Genomic DNA, 20,210 nt, shown 5'->3' with positions numbered 1-20,210 from the left:
GCCAGAAAAAGAATGAGTGGAATTAGAGATAGGAGATATTGCACAGGGAAGGAGCTATCTCTTTCTTCAGTGTTATTAATTTTTAATTTGCATTGTTATAGTGTCTGGAAGCACCAGGTAGAAACCAGGGCCTCACTGTGCTGGGAATTGAGTGCAAACATAATGATTAAATGATGCCAGCTCTGCAGAGGTTGAAATATAATTCCTCATCTCTGCAGCACCACTAACCAGCATAATTATTGCCAAATAAGTTTTTCTGCAATTGATCTTCTGGAATTTCCATGCCACTTGATTTCTTTCAGAGTAACCACACCTGAGCACATGAAAAGATCTATTTGTACCAGATCCAACCTGGTAACCGTCACAGATAACAGTAACTGCTCAGAGGCAGAATCTGCTCACCATATTTGCATACACGTTCAGAAGTTATTTGCTTGTGTCTTGGTTTCCCTTTCTGTAAAATGGGAATAGTAACACTGCACTCACGGCTCATTCTCTTCATCTAACACCCATGATCGGTGCCAGAGTCCCCTGTTAGACCCTTAGAGCTTGTTAGTGCTGTTTGTAATGATTAGGGATTATCTGGAGAATATACATCTTTTCTTGTGTGTTTTCTGGCTAAAAGTACTGGAGGTAGTGATTCATTTGCTGAAGGTTCCTTTTCTATTCGTATTTTTCTATTAGCTAAATAATTGTGTAAAAATCAAAACACAATTAAACAATGAGTTTTAAAAAAAAAATCACAACCCAACCCATAACTGCCACAGCATAAATAGGAAGCAACACAGCAAACTGTCATTGCAGGGGTCTTTGCACAACGACCAAATCCCTTTGGGTTTCTGTGACACTTTGACTCGCTGCTCAGACATCAGAGAGCAGCGGGATACACTGGCTGCATTTTTATAGTTTCAGATACAGTCACTTTCTGGCCACAACAGATGCGAAGCACAGGAAATTCTTTCCTGACCTTAAGAGCAAGCTCAGGTCAAACCAAGAGGACAGGAGTATGGGCCTGCGGGTCACCCACACCTCCCCACTGGGACTTGCACTGCAAGGCCTCCGCGCAAGAAGCTCCACTGCGATGCCACTGCAGGGTGCAGCCTCTCTCAGGGAAAACCTGTTGTTATTTCAATTTCTCAGTGTTTCAGATGTGCAGACTTTTAACTGCTGTGTACTATCCTGCATTCTGTAACTTTGCATGAATTTTAGCAAACTGGAGGGCACCGGGAGAAGGGGCTGGGAGCTACAATATTGAAATAGAGCACCTACACCAGCGAAGGGTCCCCCACCAGGCTGAGCGGACCAGCCCTTCCTCCTTCCCACCCCTGAGCACCAGCTCCAGCCCCTCTGGCAAAAGGAGGGACAAAAAACACTTGCCACGGGCTTTCCCTGCCTTTTCATACCACAGAGGGGACCAGCGTGTGTTAAAATCAGACACTTGCCCAGTTTCCTCTAGACAGCTACCGCTCTGCATGGTACCCACCTAAAAGGCAGGAGCCCTGACTTAGAGAAGGAGCTTGTTTTGGTGAGAGAATTAAAATTACAATTTCTCATTCTGCTGATTGCAGAAATGGTTGGTGAATGAAAAGCAAAGGGTCCCCAAAGATCATGCATTTTAAAAAACAAGCAAGGAGATGAAAATGAACCCTCCCATGATTTCTAAAGCAGGCTTTGGACTTTTAGGGATTCCAGCTCAGAGGTTTTGAATAGCAGCTACAAGGGATCATTTATAAGTAGCATTTCCCCTAATTTCCTATTCTGCCTTCTAATGCTTCCTAGGAAAGAATAGGGGCTTTGCATTACAAGCACCTTGAAAGATTGAGCAGGCAGAAACAATCCCCTGCTCTACCTGCAGCCTTGCGCTGGTTATTTTAAGTTAGGAGTGGAGATTGACCCAGTTTAAGTGGGTGAGAAAGGTTACCTGAACACTTTTGCTTCACTGCCTCTAATCTTTGGCAACTGAAGTTCCCCAGGCATGTCTGTGTGACATGGTCTTCCAGTCCCCTCTGCTGGTTGCAGCTTGCTGGAGAGCTGCACTGTTGCACCAGGCTGTGACGGTGCGGTTCTTCGCCTCGACGGGTGCTGCGGGAGAGCACCCACTGCTTGGGGGTGCCACCAGCCCCATGCCCCCAGCGCCCACTAAGAAAACACAGACTCCTCCAGAGATCAGGGAGCTTTCCCTCACCCTCATCTCTGCACCTTTAATATAAGCACCTGGCACCTCTCTTACACAGGACAGCATCATGAGAAAGCGTGAAAAAGTTAGCCAAATGGATAATCTTAAAAAAAACCCCTGCCTGTGAAAGCTGAGGGGGTCCTTCTGAGAGAAAATCATCTCTCCATGGGGAATATGGCTTGAAATGTTTGTTGAGCTTATGACCAAATATCACAGGCAACTGTCTGTGGCACGTGCCTCTGTGTCCCTACGAGCCCAGCGCGGTGCGGCCATCCCACAGACGTTGCAACCAGAGCAATCCCTATGGCTTCTTTACAGACATTCCCATGGCAGCTGGGAGCCAGTTTTGAAGTGACCAAGGAAAAATTTCCTCCGGAGGGTGCAAAATGACATTCAGAAAGTGACTCTGCAGAAAGCCTGTGCTGATGCATCCTGGAGATCTGAACAGAGCCAGCAGCACAGGGCAGGGGCTGCTCGTGGCGATGTGGCTCATGATGCCCAACTGCACACGCCGAGTAGTGCAAATCTTCTCACAGAGAGGGGCAGTTTTGTTCCTGCGCGCAAAGAGCTGGTTTGTGAGGCTACCACTGAGGAGGTCAGTACTGATGGGCTAATACTGGCCGGCGTGGGCAGCAGGAGGCAGAGCTGGCGCAGAGCGGCCATTCTCGATGGCTGGCAGTGTCCCAGCACTCGCTGCCAGCCAGCCTCTTTGAGGAGGAAACCCAAGTGACAACCCTGATAACAACCCTGCTTGTGGCCGGAGGCCCAGGAGCCCCCCACGGGATGGCAGAGCCCAGGGGAGCCTGCACCGAGCCCGTGGCAGAGGCCTCATGCTCCAGCCTGATTTCCAGGTTTGCTTTGCACACACAAACCCCCCAGTGCCAAAAAGCACCGTGTACCCCACACCTGGGGCAAGCATGGGCACCGCAAAGGGATGTAGTAGAAAAACTAAAGGTTTATTTTTTTAATAAAATACATCCTTACAAAATAACCATTTTTCTGCCATGTTGAAGGACTGGGACTTCTTGCCAGCTCTCCTCCCCTCCCCTTCTCCTTAATTTGGGGCTGTCCAAGGGTGCCACTGGGGAAGGAGAGGCAGCGATGCTCTCCCGGGGGGCTTTGGGTGCAGGATACCCTGGCACGGCCCCGGCACACCAGGCAGGGCACAGCGGGAGCCCTTCAGAAGTGCCTGCAAAAGCGGCAGAGCCCAGTGCCCTGCAGCAGGGCTGGTGGGGGGGCCCACGGGTCCCCCGTTTAACCCACCCACAGCATCGCAGCGTGTCCCACCAGAGGCAGGGAGCCCGGCCGGCCGGCCCCTGCCCTGACTGCAAGGCCCCATGTTCCCACGAGCCGGTGTCAGTCGCTGCTCCTGCTGGCCTTGGGCCTGGCGCAGGGTGGTGACAGGGGATGACGACCGTGTTTTAGGACAGGAGGAGGAGGAAGAGGGTGCAGGTTTGTTGGTCAGTGTGGATTCTGCCAAGAGAGAGAGGTGCACAGTGATTTCTGATGTCTTGCCCCCACTGCCCCTCCTCAAGCAATGCTGGCAGCATTGAAGATGCAATGTCAGTCCACATCCCACATCCAGTGCTGCCCCACGCACTTGCCTGCCCTGGGAAATGCTGACCCCAGGTTAGACATTACAGCCCACAGCTCTGATCTCCTACACGCCTTCCCTGGGAGTCTTGCCTTCCCAGGGCCCTTGGGATAGCCCCGAGACCCACAGTGCTCACCCCTGCCAGCCGTACGCTAGCAGGGCTGGGGAAACACCACTCACCTCTCACTGTGTATTGTCCAGCTCCTTTTCCTTCTTATGCGACTTCGACTGGGGGTTAATTGAGAGAAAACAATGATTCTTTTACAGACCTGCTCCTTTCTAATGCCAGGGAAAAATGTGGTTGAACAGCAACTTCTAACCCCCAATGATGTATAAGCATATTTTCAGATTAATTTAAGGTGAGCTATTCTCATGTCCTGTGAAAGGCCAGAAAACATCCCACAGTCATGGAGATGTTCTCAGAAAGCAGAAAAGGGGACATTTTCCAGTTTGCTAAAGCACTGGTCTGCCCCTGCTTCCCTTAAAGCAACGCAAGTGTTACCAGATATTGGAATATCTGGGGATAAAGGGAGGGAATAAAGCCATTAACAGTGAGTCACACAGAAGATCTCTGTAATTTTGGAGAGGAGATTCATGGATCCCAGTCTCTGACAGTCCCAAGGGCTCAGAATTCCCACTGGCTCAGGAAGGTGCCTGGTTGCCCCTCAATATAAATGTTGTTTGTGTTACAGCATCATTACTCATGCACACATCCACACTCATGCGCCTGCAAGAGCCTCCATAGGGAAGGGACTTGCTGTTACTTACAGGCTCCTGTTCTGCATATTTGAATTTCTTCTGTTTGTAATAATCCCGTCCTTGAAGAAAATGCAGCAGGAGCAGGTCACAGAGGACAGAGGCCTTAAATCAAAGTGCAATTAGGGTTGGGGCTGCCAACTCAACTCACCTGTGCCACTTTGTACTTCCAGCTTGTTCCAGTTTGCCCCACAAATTAGGGTCACTTCTGCTTCAACCCACAACGTGGCAGCTGCTAAAGACTGTACAGCCCCCGAACATCCATTTAGGACAGAAGTGAAGTGTGCTGGGTTCAATACTGGACAACTTGAGTCAACAGAAATTGTTTCCACTTTTGGTATATGCAGAGCACAACACCCTCCGGGTCATGCTGAAGTCTTTAATGACCATAACCAAATAGGATGCTGTTTTTCTGTCATGCATGAAATACTGCCCATCACCTCTAAAACCCCCTCAATGCCAGCTCTAACTTGAAACTATCAAGATACAAAGACATGGCCGTGACAAATAAGCTTGCCTTCCCCTCACTTGGCAGGGCAGTGTCTCCTGCTAGCAGAATTCACATCAGCCAGTGGTCAGCAGGAGTCTGTTTTCCCAAGCTAGTGAGGCAGGAGAGCACCTTCTTTCCCCCTTTTGCCCATCCCTGTTGCTTGAGCAGTACTTCACTGCAGCTTGGGGACACTTCCCTATGGTTGTCACAGAATAATTTGAGAGTCTCCATATAGAGGCTGGAAATATCTGAACTTACCACTCCAAAAATACCAATTCCAGAGCCAATTGTGGTCATGGTCGGGATGATGTCAAATTTGCCAGCCTGAGTAAAATCAGAGAAGATAGGTGATATGTTACAATCAGGTCAGGGGAAAAAAAAAAAAAAAGGCTGCCATAGCTGTCAGGTAGGGCTCAGCTAAAGTGCCTTGCAGCAACTCAAACCACAACCACAGCACAAAGAGAAACAGGAGCTGGGGAAGAGCTGGTTTTAAGCTCATTGGTCAAACAAAAAAATATGATAGGTTGGGTTTAGGCTGACACAAATTGAAATTACTTTGCTTCCTGTATTTTTAATTTTAAAAAAAGTATACCCTTTAAATATTCACAGTGGGAAAACAACAAGGAAAGCCTTTCCTCCCAGTGGGAAGAAAAAGACAAAACAGAAAAACACAAATGTTCAGTTTTGGAAATATCAGTAAAAGGTTCTGACTTTCCACAGTTCCTCCCCAACCCATCACGATGTTTTCTGGGACAAAACCACTGACCGAACTGCAACAGACAGATGTGGCCTGTAAAAAGGACTTCCCCTCTGTGTTCCCTTCCTGGCACTTCCCAAGGGCTGCTCTGAGCAGGCCAGCACCTGAGGAAACCACTTGCACTGGTTTTCCTGGCCCCAACAAGACCCTGGTGCTGTGTGACAGAGATGGTACCTTCCTGAGGACATGACACTGCCATCCCGGGGATCCGGGGTGAACGCAGTGCCTGGCCACCCTTACCTTGCCGTTCACCAAAATGTCGAAGCGGATCCCAAACACCTTGTAGAGCGTCCTCTTGTCCATCCCGTCTTCTTTGTAGTATTTGGCGTATCTGTCCGATTGGATGGTGAGTGTTAATGGCCTGCCAGGGTGTCTAACCACCCCCTGCAACCCAATGGCATCAGGATCTTGGTGGGCTGCAGAGCAGGACAAAGATCTGGGGATGCACTGTCACGGACCTACTCCTGACCCTCTCCTTAACCCCCCTGAAGAAGTTGCACTGATGGCACCTGTCCCCTCTGTGCCTCAGTTTCCCTGCCTGCAAGCTGGAGTTAAAGCTTCTACTTGTGCTGATACCTGATGACCCCAAGTGCTACGTGACAGTGGGTGTTAGTGCAGCACTAGTGGCAGCTTTACACAGAGCATCTAGAGCAGCAGCTCATGCCTAAATGTCATGCTGTGGCTGAATGCTTTGAAGTGTGGGAACATGTGAGATGACCCTGCACCATCTCCAGTCTTTCAAGTGGCTTTCCAAGAGCTCAGCTGGTCAGGAAAGTCTATCGGGGGAGGAGATGAACAGGGAAAGGCAATGGGGCAATTTTGAGGCCAAGGGATGGGTTATCACTTTTCTCAGGCCATTCTAGAGAGAGCACTGCTGTCTGGCATTGCAAATGTAGTGAGTATTTTGGAGAATAGGGCCTGATCTTCCATCAGCCCTTGAATACTGTGGGATCCTGAAAGATGTCACCTCTGAATTCTGCCTGGAGAGTTAACAGGCATCTCCTTACCTGAAGTTGAAGCCTGGTGAAACATTACTGTCATCATTGTAAAGGCCGTGGAACTGGTAAATGGGTTTGCAGTACCGGACAGGCCAGTCAAGGTCGCAGTTCCAGTCTATGGTGATGCCCACCACTCCACCCTGCAGACAAGAGGGAAGTCACGAGGTTGCCCTCTCCTTGGACCTGGCCTGCATGGAGAAATGCTTTCCCTCCTCATACATGGCCTTTCTTGATGCTATGAGGGGTCCTGGCTCTCCAGGGTACATGAACCTCACTGCTGTCTCAGCCCTCCTGGGCAGCCTTGGCTGTGTGTCCTATACGTTACCTTATGTGGAGGCACTTGCTTCTGCCCTAAATGCCAGATACACAACTGAATTCATGCCTTCTTGTTCCTGATCAGCACCCTGTGCCCAAGAAACAGTGCTCACTGCAGATCCCCCACGGTCCTTGTGGGACAGCCTTCGCTTGCCTGATTTTGCCTATGAGATTTGCCTTTCCTGTAGCTTAACCCTGCCATAAACCATTAACCTCACAGGGAAAATCAGAGGCGGTTTAACATGGTCATAGAGGAGAGTGAAATGAACCCACGAAAATCACAAGAAAACCTCCTCTAAGAGAAGTGGCCACATGCTAGGAAATCACAGACTCACAGAATCACAGAATCGTCTAGGTTGGAAAAGACCTTGAAGATCATCCAGCCCAACCATTAGCCTAACATTGACAGTTCCCAACACCACCAGATCCCCCAGCACTGTGTCAACCCGACTCTTAAACACCTCCAGGGATGGGGACTCCACCATCTCCCTGGGCAGCCCATTCCAACGCCTAACGACCCGTTCTGTAAAAAAATGCTTCCTAATATCTAGTCTAAACCTTCCCTGGCGCAATTTGAGGCCATTACCTCTTGTCCTAAAATGAAGCAGTCCCTCCTGAGCTTGCTCCAGCTTGTAACTAGCTGTGCCCCAGAGGCCTGTCTTTTTGCACCTTTAACGTATGCAAGCCTCTGATTTTATTTAATGCCTGGCAAAGTTAGCTTAAGGCTCTGCAGTGCAGAAATAGCAGATACTTTTGCATACCATCCTGAGAAGCATTGGGCAAAGCCGCATTTCTGAGCCTGGGGAGAAGCTGCAGTTTGCTTTGTGCAATGACCAATATTTGACCATCCAGCTGAGGTTTCCGAGCTCAATCAGATGGGATTTGGCCGCGCAGCTCTAGTTATTCATTGCACAAATTAAAACAAACTGAACCCTGGATTTGCTGCCAGCGGGTCAAATCTTGTCAATCTTACAGGGGAGTCTCCAAGAAAGGCTTAAATATTAGGCCATGTCCAAGGAGATTCATAATCTTTAAGAGCTAATTCTGACACTGCCTCACGAGTCCTTGAGAAAACAGATCCCTTATGTCTCAACGGCTTGGGGATGATTGTTCTGTCAGTGTCCCCTGCCCGTGTCAGCAAGAAACATCATTTGAAATTGAAGTACCTTAACAGCCAGGAAGGTAAAATTCTGACCCGATTCTTTCACTATGTATCCCAGGTCAAACACAGGGCATAAGGAATCAGTGACTTTGTGATAGGTGCATTTCTTCAGGTACTGCTTGGTAACGCTCTCAACCAAGTTGCGCCTGTGCATTAAAAGAGAGTGAGAAAGAGTCTGAATAACCCAATAATTTGGGTGGGAAAGGACGTCTGGAGGTCCCTGGTCCAACCTATTGCTCAAAGCCGGGTAAAGTCAAAGGCCTCATGCTCCTCCCCCACATGGTCATCAGACCCCACACATGGACAGTGGGCCCTTTCCTCCTGCCCTGCCTGGTTTCTCCCACCCCACTGGCAACTCATTTCCTCTGAACCTCCTCCCATGGAGGAAGCCTCTCTGCTGTTTTCTTTCCTGCAAATGTTCTCCAGCTCTGCTTTGGGTTTTCTGCTTTGCCTGCTGCCCAAATCCAGCACACGTCTGCCTGTCCTCACCTCTTCTAGCAGCCCCCTCTCTCATTCCTCAGCTTCTCAAACCCTCTCGTGGCCTCCACCATCCCTCTCAGCTGCCTCTTGCATTCGCATATCAGCTTGTCCCTGGGCTCTGCCAGGCAATGTTCCGTGCACCAATAGTTTTCATCTGGGACAGCTCATGGATAGTGTATCCCACAGATTTTACTGGATTTTGCTATCTCCTCCAGAAAGGGTCAAAAGGAAGGACAACATTTTGCCTTCCATCCCTCTCTGCTCTTTTGCCTAAAAACAGTCTTTCTGCAAAGCCGCCCTGACCCTGATGGCTTTGTAAGACTTGTGCCTTGCTCAACCCCGTCTCATTGTTTATGCTCGGCAGTTAATTAGCAACAGTGATCAAAGGCAGGAAGTTTCCCCATGACCCCAGCTGGCTCTGGTTCAGTCCCTGCAAGAGCAGCCACCCCGGCCGCCTTCACCTCCCAGGACGTGCTCTCCCCTACCATGTCCCCTCTCCTGCCTGCCCTCGCTCAGGTTCCCACCTTTCCTTGCTGCTGGTGGGGGATCCCCTCTCCCAGCCACCTCTTGGGGTGCAGCATGAGGTCAGATTGAGACTTTGCTAAGCGTGCTGGCTGCCAGGGCATTTAACCTTGGCTACAGCGCAGGGACGCGATCAGCTTAGAGAAGAATCCGCCGTCTTCAGCACAAATAGCTTCTGTTAATTTGTTCCAAATCAGATATATAATCAGTGTCATCTCAAATCCTCTTATGTGTGCGCCTTCAGCCGGCAGCACTGTTTCCAGCACTGCCTGGAGGGGGCCGACCCTACAACCTGTTGTAGAAACAAGCGAGAACGATGATTTTAAGAAGGGCCTCTGCTCATTTTGGGGCACAAAGATTGTCCTGGCTGCTCACAGCCCACACTGCGCCATGTAGTATTTTACTGTTATCTTTGGGGAGGAAAAGGGAGAAGAAAAATGAAGAATCAGAGAAACTGTATGTGTGTCATGTGAAGGTAACTCAGGGAACATTAATTCCAGAAACCTTCTTCCCTGTAACCACAGATACCAGCTGAGGTGGGACAGATTTGGGAGGGAAACATTTCCGTTCCTATCAGCTAATCTGGTGGCCAGTGCAGCAGTTAGAGTAGTCCCGGGCTCGCTGATGAGGGATAGCATTGCATCCTCTGTATCAAGCATTTAGCTACACCCATGGTTTCCCCTGAGGGACATGACTGGGGAAACCGAGCAGAAGCCATCCCCCCCAGATCTCCCCTTACCGGGACACCTTGAACTTGGGGAAGGTAATGCTGTTCTTGATGAACAAGGTGAACTTCTCTGCTTCTGACAATAGGGCAGGGCTGAAAAACACAAGTGTTGACATGTGTCCATCACCTGGCTCCATTTGGATGGAGATCCATCCAAACTGGGATGAGCAGGACCCAGAAAAACTGGTGATCTCATCCCTTCCCTATCCAGAAAAGCCCCAAGGAAGGATAGAAGTGCCTGTTAGGAGACAGAGAGGGAGTTAGGTGATGGGATTTCAGTTAAGAAACCCCAAAAGCACATTGAGGTGGCTGGAAGAGACCTCAAGGGCCTGCATGCTTCCCTGGGCTCCTCAGTGGAGCCCTGGCTGTCCCTATGCCCCCCTGCGAGGAGGGAAGGCAAGAAAAGGACTTTGCATCTACCAGGAGGTGCTTTACAGTGGCCCGTGGAGGTTGGAGGTGGAGAACATCTCATGGACAGAGCACAACTTTACTCTGAAGGCAAACAGGATAGATAGGGGCTGCTGGTCCATGCACAGAGCACCCAGCAGAGATGGGGTGAGCTGCCAGCAAGGTTGGGAGCAAACCATGCCAGGGACCCTGGGCAGCATGTACAGCCCCAGGATCTGCATCAACCCAGGCTGTCCTGGCAGCAACACACAGAGTCCTGGCTTGCTCTGCCCTACAGCGAGTGCTGCTGATGCAGCTGGGGTGGGACTGGGGTGGAAAAGGGGGCAGCAACATCATTCCTTGCCTGGGAACATGGTCATCAACTTCAACAGGGCACCAGCCAAAGATCTCGCAGGTCTTCACAGAGGTGTTGAAATGCACACACCTACCCGTCATGAGCCCTGTGGGGAAGAGAGACAGCCACTCACACCCCTGGATACTGGGAATTCCCAGTATCACACTGGGGTGGATGGGATCTGGTTGGAGCTTCAACCCTGCCACAGACATCCAAGGCACAAAATACTCAGGGCTTTGATGCCCTTTGATAAAAAGGGTAATTAATTGTGGCTTCTCAGCTTGGGGCAGTGGTTTCTTTTGTGCTGTTGAACAGGGGAGCAACTGGGCATTTTATTTGCTAAAATACACCTCAGAAAATGCCGGGCTGTTAGAAGGACAGCAGTTTTGGGGGAAATGGTTTGGTCTTGATTAATCTTTTGTTGGCAGAGGTTTTTGCAGCTCAGATACCTTTCAGAAGAGGCAAGCAGGACCAGCCCAGGTGGGACCCTCCCCTGGCATGTCAGAGGCTTTTCCCAAACCCTGTCAGCTGATGGTCCAAAGCAGGTCCCCCTGCCAGACACTCCAGCCATGAGGCTTCACCGGAGCACGCTGTGCTCACTGTGTCTCACCAGAAATGCCGGTGCCGTACCTTGTCCCTGGCGGCTGTATTTCCCTTTGCTGCAGTCACTGTCCCGCACGCAGAGCCCGGCATCTGGCAGCTGTTTGGAGAAAGCAGGCAGCCGCCTCTCAGCATCACACCCTGCGGTCTCAGTCCCTCTGTGCCTCCTGCCTCACCAGGCAGTGTTTTCCTCAGGGGAAACACAACTTGGCTACAGCCAGAGCCTCGTCCATACACAGCTTCCCAACCGAGGGTGTCCAGATTAAGCAAGAAAAAGCAGGAATTATTTTTTAAACTCCAGGCAGGTGCTTTTATTTAAGCCTTGAGTCTGCTCTGCTTGATTGTCTCAAAGGGAAGAAAACAAATGGATGCTGGCCATTTTTCAGCAGAATAAAACCCTTCATGTAGCGTCTGAAAATCAGGAACTCTAATACGGGGTCAGGCTCAGGCTTTTACTAAACCTTTCAATATCAGGAAAACTCCTTCCCCAGTGCCACCACCACAGTCTCCCTAAATTACTGAAGCTGAGGCTGCTGAAGGAAGCCATTGCACTTACCTCCGGGCAGGTTCCTTGTTTCTGTCCAGGGGTGACAATGAAGTTGGTCATCACCACAAATGAGCTGTCCCCCTGTGGAGACACAGCCAATAAGCTCACAGCTGGCACAGCATTTTTTGATAGAGCCTCTGCGAGGAGCCTCTCCCTGGGGCAAGGGGTAGGACACCCAAACCACTGGGTCATGTTCAGGCAAATGGCACCTTTCTCCCTAACTTTGGGTCCTCCACCCTCCTCCACCACATCTTGGGAAGCTGGTGGTGGCACTGTGGAGCTGCAGTGCCACCAGCCCCAGGGACAGTGGAGGACCCCCTTGCTGCCTGAGATGCTCATCTGGAGACAACAGAAAAGCCTTGATCTTTCTGGAGACAGCTTCAAATGTGAACCATCAACCATGGTGGGGCCAAAGCACTGAATGCTCTCCATGGGTGATATGTGGGCAGAGGTCAATGGCAGAAGCAACCTGCTTTCCACCACAGGCACAGCATGTCATGGGTAGCCCCATGCAAAGCCTACATCAATGAGCCCATCTGCACCACGGCACATGGGGAAAAGCGGCTGTTAGGACACAAGCAACCCCCCTAACCCACCCACCCTGCCTCCTTACCTGGGGTGGGAAAACATAATCCACCACGTCCCAGATGTGAGGGCCCATGACGCTCTCGTTGGTCAGTGTCAGGCCTTTCAGCTTCACCGAGACCGAGCTGACAATGCTGTCCTGAGACTGGTAGCCCTTCTCATAGAGGAAAACCCACCTGGGTAGGGAAAGATGGTGGGGTGAGCATGGCCACTGGCACTCATCCAGAGGAGCCCCAGGTCCCAGCACATTGCTGTGGACTGGGGCTTCTTCTGCCAAGGGGGTTTATTTGCCAAATTTCCTCCAGCTGGATGAGGGGCGTGTTGCTGAGCTCTCCCACCCTTTGCCCAAGGCATGTGGTAGCTGCGGGGCCTGACCTCCACAGTGGGATGATTTATTTTGGAGACTGGGACACATTTTATGGTTGAGGGTGTGTGAAGGCAGGTGGAGCAGGGTGGCCATTGGCCATTTGGGATTAAAGCCTATGGTGGGTTTGCAGTTTGCTGGGCTCAGTGACCCTCCTGGACCCTCCTGATCCACTTCATAGGCACCCTCCAAAAAGCAGTGCCTCCAGGGCCAAGACAGGGGTAAGCCTGGACATGGCTCATGTCCAGGGCCACCATTACCCATCCAGCAAAGGGAACCATGGAGCCGTGGCCCTGGGTGCAAGAGGGCTGCAGGAGCAGGGTTGGGGACACTGTTGTGGCTGACATGGGGATCTCCGTGTGTTTCCCAGCCCATCACACAGCTATTAGGGCTGGCTCCTGACACTATTTAACCTATGGCATAAACAATCTGCTGCTGGATTAACTCTGACTCAGGGAGACTATAAACATGGGCGAGCAACCATTTTGGGTAGCGCTCCCGGTGGCGTGGAGCCTTCCTGGTGCTAAAAAAGGAGTGATCTGGATTTTGTCCCCACTGCTGCAGACACCGGTCCCACTGGTCACGACAGAGACAGCACGCTGGGATGACTCGTGACACCACCCTAATATGTCAGCCCATCCTCAGACACCTGACTGATGGGCATGGGGGAAAACAGGGGAATCCCAGGTGATGCCTAGAGGTCTGCCCTACAGGTGCCGGACCTCTCGGGGATGGTGCTTTTTGGCTTGCAGCCCCATCAGCATCCTGGGACAGGGGGCAAGGGAACCTCAGGGATGGCATCTGCCCCAGTACCTGCAACCCCAGCTGGGACCCCCAGCTCCAACCTCCTCCTCCAAGGCAGAGTGCCATACTGGGTTACACGGGTTACACTGGGCATCTTCCACGATGCCCTTGGGGCTGCAGGAGGCTGTGAGCTGGGCAGCACCATGATGGAGGGTTTTCCTAAATCTGCCTCCAGTGCAGCCTCTGCCACTGCCACCTCATCCCTCCCTGGCAGAGGTGCCTGCAGGCACACAGGGCTGGACTCCATATTGTGACACAGCCTCCCCGTGGCAGGGCAGGATGCAGCCCCCACCCTGCTGCTGAGCTGTGGTCACGGCAAGCAAGGCGTCATTTCCCCATCATGTTGTAAATGTGGCACTGAGCCCTGCCCAGGTGGTAAAAGTCCCGCGGTGTCACTCCCTGACAGTGGCAGAGTCACCAAGACCTCTTTCCTCACCAGCCCCATTCTGCAGCTCAGCCTGCAGCCTCTTCACATGTGAGGTTTTCAGGAAACAAAAGCCAGAGAGCGATGTCCAGCTGGGGAGAGCGTGGCATGCCTGGCCAGCAGCGATACCGCCTTATCTCAGTGTAACGGCAGAAAGAAGAGCTGCTCCCCAAGGGTAACACCGGCTCTCTCAGTGGGATCGGCCCCACGTCCCTCCTCTGCACTGATGGCACTGCCACATCCCTCCAACGCAGCCGTGCATCGGCATGCATTCCCACGAGCAACCCACGCCTGCTGCCAAGGGGGACCAAAGCTGAGGTAATTGTAAATAAATAAATGTCTCCCTGCCAAACTTGCTTACAAAGAAGAGAGAATCTCAAGCGTCATGGCTCAGTGCAGGCAGGGAATCGCAGGCAGTGCTGCAGGCAGCAGGGGGATGCCAGTGGCCGGTGGGGCTATGGGCGGCTGCACTCACAGGCAGCCCCTTGCCAGTGGAGTCCGACCCCACCAGTAAAAACTTTATGCCAACCTCCTCCCCTCTGTCCCTGGCTGTCATCCCCAAGCTGGTTCTCCTTTTGCTCCCTCATGGCTGCCCATCCTGTTTCAGCTGGGTTGCTTAAGCCACGTTTCCTTAGGAAGTACCACTCTGAGCAACCGTCTCTGCTGGTTCCCCCTCACAGGAGCAGCTGCCCCTGCCTGGGTTTGCTGGAGCCCTGGGGCATCACGGGCTCAGCCCTTAGGAGAGCCAGCGTTGCTCCCAGTAACACCAGTCCAGGCCAGTGCAAACTCCTTTGCAATGGAGCATCCTTTAGACCTTGTCTCGGCAGCAGTTTGGGATCAGGATTACCCTTGTGAGACACTGAGCAGGGTAGGAGTGACCCCCTGGGAAGCTTTTCCCCCTTTCTGGGTGATCTGTGCTAAAAGCAGGGATGGGCACAACTGCTCCCCACAGCTTGCACAGAGCCCTGGGAGCTACTGCCTCTCCTTTGGGCTGCACTAGTCACCCTGTGCCCCCAAAATACCTATTTTTTCCAGTTCATGACCAGACACCCCTTCTCCCTGCAAACCTCCCGCCGTGGGGCCCTTCCTGATGGGAGGGTGCTGGTCTTACTGTTGAGGGCTGAGCTTACAGCAGCCGTGGGGACTCGGCAAAGATTTTTGTGCTGTTATCAAGCATCACATCCCATAGCATGGCACACCATACCATGGTGAGGGGACGGGGGCGAATTGCTGTGGCATGAGCAGGGCACCCGAGGACATACATCCTTGCATGGCTCTGAGCCTGCCTGCTCCACCCGTTGCCTTTTTTAAGCAGCTGCTCTTGCACCACGGCTGTTCTCGGAGCTGTCTCCCACAAGCAAAGCGAACCAGGGATTTGGAGAGAAGCTCTGTCCTGGGCTCAGCCGCTGGGCTGGCCCTGCCTCCCTGGCGGGGTGGTGGACGGGGAGATTTATGGTCCTGTCCTGGGCCGCGCGAGTCTCACAAATCACCACGCTGGCCCCAAATGCCTCTTATTTAATACAAATGAAAATAAAAATAACAACAGATTCTCAGGCCACCGTCCAGCAGCTCAAGCAGGATTTGGATGTGGCTCAGTGAGGAGCCGGGGCCCCGGCGTGCAGAGTGGGGCTGGGCAGGGATGAGCCTCCAGCCCGGACACGCAGCAGCTTCTGGGCAGGACATGGGGACCAGGCAGCTGTCTGGAAGACCCATGGTGGGACACCGGGCAACACAGGAGTGGCCATGGCCAGGGGGATGCAATGCCATCAGCAGTAAACCCCCCCTCGCATCAGGATATAGATGTATGAACCCCTTCGTCTCCACTGCTTTTTAACCTCATGACAAAGCATTAATTCAGGGGAAAGCAGATGCCAGGGGCCTTACCCGATGATGTACGCCAGGACGATGAGCTGAATCAGCCGGAAGGTCAGTCCCACCTTCTTGTTCCTCACCAGCACCATCCGGGGGGTGTCATACTCAAAGAGGAAGGAGGACACCTTCTCCATGCACTTCTGCCCCATGGCTGCACCAGGGCTGTGCTGCAGCCTCCTGCCAGCCCCACTGCTCGCTGCGCCGTGGGTCGGGCGTGCCCGCTGCTGCTCGAGCGACTCCTCTGTTTGCAGAGAGGAAATAAAAAAAAAAGAAAAATAATAAAAACACTATCGACGTTGCTCTGTGTACATCTGGCCTGTCGGGTTTCCTCCTGCGCGGGGATGGGGTTTTCTCTTTCTATAAGCTCTGGGCTGGGAGCAGCTGGTGCCCTACATGGTCTGGGGGTGGGACAGGGTGCGGGAGGGTGTAGGGCCACCCGGCTGCCGAGCCCACGTGCCACCAGGAAGGAGCTGCCAGACCACGGGGGATGTATCCTGGCTCAGGCGGGGGCCCTCCCTGGGAACGGAGGGGCTGCAGGCAGGGCTCAGGGTAAGCAGGGACCACAGGGCATCTCTGGGGGCAACGGCAGGATGGAGGAGATGGTGGGAGTCCTGGGAGAAGATTTTAGGAACTGGGGTTGGTGTATCATCTTTCCTGCTCCAGCAGTCACCTCAGGCTGTGGGTCTCCTGTTTGTGTCCCTAACCCATGTTCTCCTCTGTCCCCCAGAGTCTTCCCCAGAAAAAGGGTCAGGAAAGGGGAGGGTGGGGGCACAGAACCCCCGGCCCAGCAATTCGGAGCCGATCCACGGGGCAGTGGAGCACCCGGCTTGGCACCCTGCCATAGTGAGGCCGCCCAGCTGGGGCTTGGCTGGTTCCCAGCACTTGCACAGGGCTGGGCTGGGTGCGTTTCGAAGCATTTTCAGCATTTCCAGCATTTCCAGAAAGGCATGGCCATGAGCAGGGGTGGGAGGGCGAGCCTGGGTCACAGCGAGGGATGCTCGGCAGGGTGGTGCAGGCATCACTCTAAGTGAGTATCATTGGGAAAGGGGCTGGATTTGTACATGCCAGACTGAAATTTGGGGGCCAGCATCGCTGCATTGGGAAATTTTGGTGGGAGTTTTGGCTCATTGCTGGGGAAAGAGCAGAGTCTGAGGATGGAGGACCCTGTACCTGCATTGCATCTCACTGGGCAGCCTCAAGAGCACAGCCCCACAGGGGTGAGCTCTTTACTGGGGAGCACTGGGGCTGAGGAGGGTTGTTTCTGGGGGAAACAGAGGATGTTTCCCACAAAAAGTCCAGAGCCCAGCGGCTTCAGCACTCTCTGCAAGGACAGGCTCCATCCCATGAGCCTGGTCCTGTGACCTCAAAGGAGATGCTGGCTCTCTGCAGCCACTAAGTCTGGGACAAGGTCACTCTCTGCAGGGGAAAATGGTTTTAGAAATATGGAAAAGTTTAACCTGCTGGGATAAATCTTTCCTTTCTGGAACATTTCTTTTAACATCACTGCTCATGTTCAATTGCCCATCACTTGGCATCACGTTGACCTTTCAACTCAATATTTTACAGACCTGACAACTGCAAAATGGGTGGAACGAATTGATTATCTTTGCTGGGCAATAGGGAAAACGGGGAAAAAAGCAGATGAACCATGTATCCAAATCTTTTGGATGTACCATGAATCTTGGGAATCAAAATCAGATGATCTCGCGTTACTAGTGACATGACACCATCCCAACATCCCCGTCCTCAGCAACATGGAAAGCTGTCAGACAGGGAGCCAAAAGCAAATACGAAGTGCTGATGCTAATCATATAAGATTGAAGGCTGATACTGCTATTGAGAGGAGCAGACAAACCTTATAAGCTTAGATATCTGTCAGGAGAGAAGCAAATAACTTACTGTATGAAACGAGGCCTTTTAGGGAAGGCTGCTCACCCTTGCCAAAGCCATGGGGATAATGAAAATAGGACAGCTAAATTTAACAGCAAAATGACTTGTAAAAGAGTCACTTCTAACCTTCTCTCTGGTACTTGGAGTCAATAAAATGGTTATAGCATGGATTTAGCTAACATACTTTCCATTGGGAGATAATATGCATCTCTCATTTTAGCATCTCTTGGAGCCACGTGGCAGAGGGCGAGTGGAGCTGGACCCTGTGGATGTGGCCAGGGTGATGCGGGGAGCAGGGGACCCCAGCTCAGGAGCACCTGCAGGGCCTGGGTCTTCTCCTGGGCCACTATCAGCACCCAACATGGGCACCCTCTTGGCCATGGCACCCAAATGTTAGAAAAAAATCATAGCCTAAATCCTTGTGGGCTCACATGCCACCATTGCTCACACATGTCCCACGTCCACACCATCCCTGGGTTTGCCACTCTTTAAATTACTTTATAACAGGGAATTTAGTAGGTTTGGGCTGGCCTTGCTAAGTACCTGGCCCCACACCAGTGACATGGGCGTGCGAGCGGTGCCAGCTGGCCAGCGTGCCCGGCTGCCTGCCGGGGCTGCGTCCTGCACACCCCTGTTTGCGGTGGTGCTTCTCCTGGGATAATCTGTGTGAGCTGCTAACACACCTCCCCACCTCTGCCAGGTGGTTATCACAGGGAAGTGCTCTGCTTGGGCTGTTAAATTGTTAAAATTACTTGCCCAGACAGGGCAGTCACCTGTCGGGAGACGCTGAGTTCATGGGGCTGTGATGCTTTCTGCTGAGGCTCAGGCGCTGGGCTGTCCTGATGCGAGATCAGAGCTTGCTTTCTGTTTGCAGTAATCTGCTGTGATAATAAATATATTACTGTAATGCCTAAATGAAAAATAAAAAAAGAACTAGTGGAAAGAGGGTTTTATAAGTGTACTGTGTAAGGTGCAGCCCAGAGGGGTGCCCATGGCCCACTGCACAGATGCTTGCACAGCAGCTCTGACCTTGGGGATGTTTTTATCTTGGGTTCCTGCAGAAACAAGCTTGTACAATGCTGTTGATATGCTCACAGTCATTTCCTCTGAACAACTTTTGCATCTCTCAGCTGCTTTCAAGCAGAGGCAAGAGGGAGGCCCCAGGGGTGCTCTTCCTGGGGTGATGAGGTGCCAAGACTGCGGATGCTGCTGGAGGAGTGGTGGCAGCTTGAGCTCGGCTGCAGCAGGTCTTAGGCACTGAGGCTGGGTTTGCCCCGTGCACAGAAAGCGCTGAGCTGGGCTTAACTTGAGCAGCATGCAAATGTGGGACCAAGCTGGCTGGGAGCATAACGATATGGGGACACAGAGGGCAAAACCAGGTAGACAGAAGGAAAATGAGCCCATCTAGCTCCACTGCCCACAGGAGGGGAAAATGGAAGCAGCAACAGCAAATGAGGCACTAAAGCCTCTGTGTTAGTGTCCAGGGTTGCAAAGCCCCAGGACCAGATTGCCCAAATGCTCTCCTGGGTCAGACAGCATTGCCTGGTCCCCAGCATGGGGCTTGACCTCATTCAGCATCTCCTTCAGCTCCAGCTGGGTCAGACACCGAGGGCATCAAGGGTTGGCAACCCACCAAGGGCATCCCTGGCAGTGCTGTGCAGGGTTAGCTCAGGACTCCATCCACGGCTGCGAAAGTGACTCCTTCCCCCTACCCATTAAACAAACTCAACCTCTGCTTGGGGCTGTCAAGAGACAAATGTAAAAAATGGTATTTTTAAGGGAGACATTTGGAAATGTGAGTTCAATCTTGCTTCAAGCTGGGACATGGACCCAGAGGATGGAGGAGCTGCTGGGGCACAAAGAAGGTGGTTCAAAAGCCTCTGCAAGGGGCTCGAGCCCACCCACACCCAAGAAAGCAAAGCTGTGGTAGGCATAAAAGCTACCAGGTCCTTCCAGGCTCTCAGACATTGCTTTTTCAAAAACTTCTTTGGGGGAAAAAAAGATAAAAATAATAGATGAAGCTCATTACACAATCCAGACTCATGCTTGGCAGCTTCCAGCATGGAGCTCTGAATTTCAGCACAAAAATGTGCAGCACGCTGCAAATCTGGGGATGGGAAGGAATAACATGGTGGCAAGGAGATTTAAAATATGACGGCAGATGCAAAGGGGACCTGCTGTGGTCGAGGCTGCCAAGAGGAGCCCCTGAAAGTTGGTGGCTCTTCCCAGCAGTTTTGGCCACCACAGACCCCCTTGCCCCCACCAGCTGGAGGAGATGGTCACACTGCCCCGCTGGCGATGGGAAGGGGGAGTGGAAAAAAATTGGCAGATGAGAGCAAGCAAAATCCTACAAAACAGCATGTTCAGTTTTCTTTCCAATTTTAACTTGTCCTTGACCTCTCTTC

General features: G+C 52.1%; 1 protein-coding gene across 6 annotated transcripts; it reads right to left on the bottom strand.

Moving 5' to 3' along the window:
- Positions 1-3,133: 3,133 nt before the first annotated feature.
- P2RX1 (purinergic receptor P2X 1) lies at positions 3,134-16,218 on the bottom strand. Of its 6 annotated transcripts, XM_074845229.1 has the most exons (13): positions 15,928-16,216; positions 12,480-12,627; positions 11,876-11,947; positions 11,350-11,419; positions 10,729-10,825; positions 9,990-10,070; positions 8,253-8,394; positions 6,781-6,911; positions 6,014-6,104; positions 5,275-5,340; positions 4,539-4,631; positions 3,951-3,998; positions 3,137-3,649 (listed from the first exon to the last, which is right to left on the bottom strand). In XM_074845229.1, the coding sequence occupies exons 1-12, from the start codon at positions 16,062-16,064 to the stop codon at positions 3,954-3,956; spliced, it is 1,173 nt and encodes a 390-aa protein (XP_074701330.1). In that variant the 5' UTR covers positions 16,065-16,216; the 3' UTR covers positions 3,137-3,649; positions 3,951-3,953. The 6 variants fall into 6 exon arrangements, 5 of the variants coding, with proteins under 5 accessions (XP_074701332.1, XP_074701329.1, XP_074701331.1 ...); XR_012625744.1 differs by having other exon boundaries at positions 3,134-3,649; positions 3,951-4,631; positions 15,928-16,218; XM_074845231.1 differs by having other exon boundaries at positions 3,134-4,147; positions 15,928-16,217.
- Positions 16,219-20,210: the final 3,992 nt, after the last annotated feature.

Source organism: Strix aluco, chromosome 19, assembly GCF_031877795.1.
Source record: "Strix aluco isolate bStrAlu1 chromosome 19, bStrAlu1.hap1, whole genome shotgun sequence".
NCBI classification, from domain to species: domain Eukaryota; kingdom Metazoa; phylum Chordata; class Aves; order Strigiformes; family Strigidae; genus Strix; species Strix aluco.
This window is presented reverse-complemented; position numbering and strand designations above follow the sequence as displayed.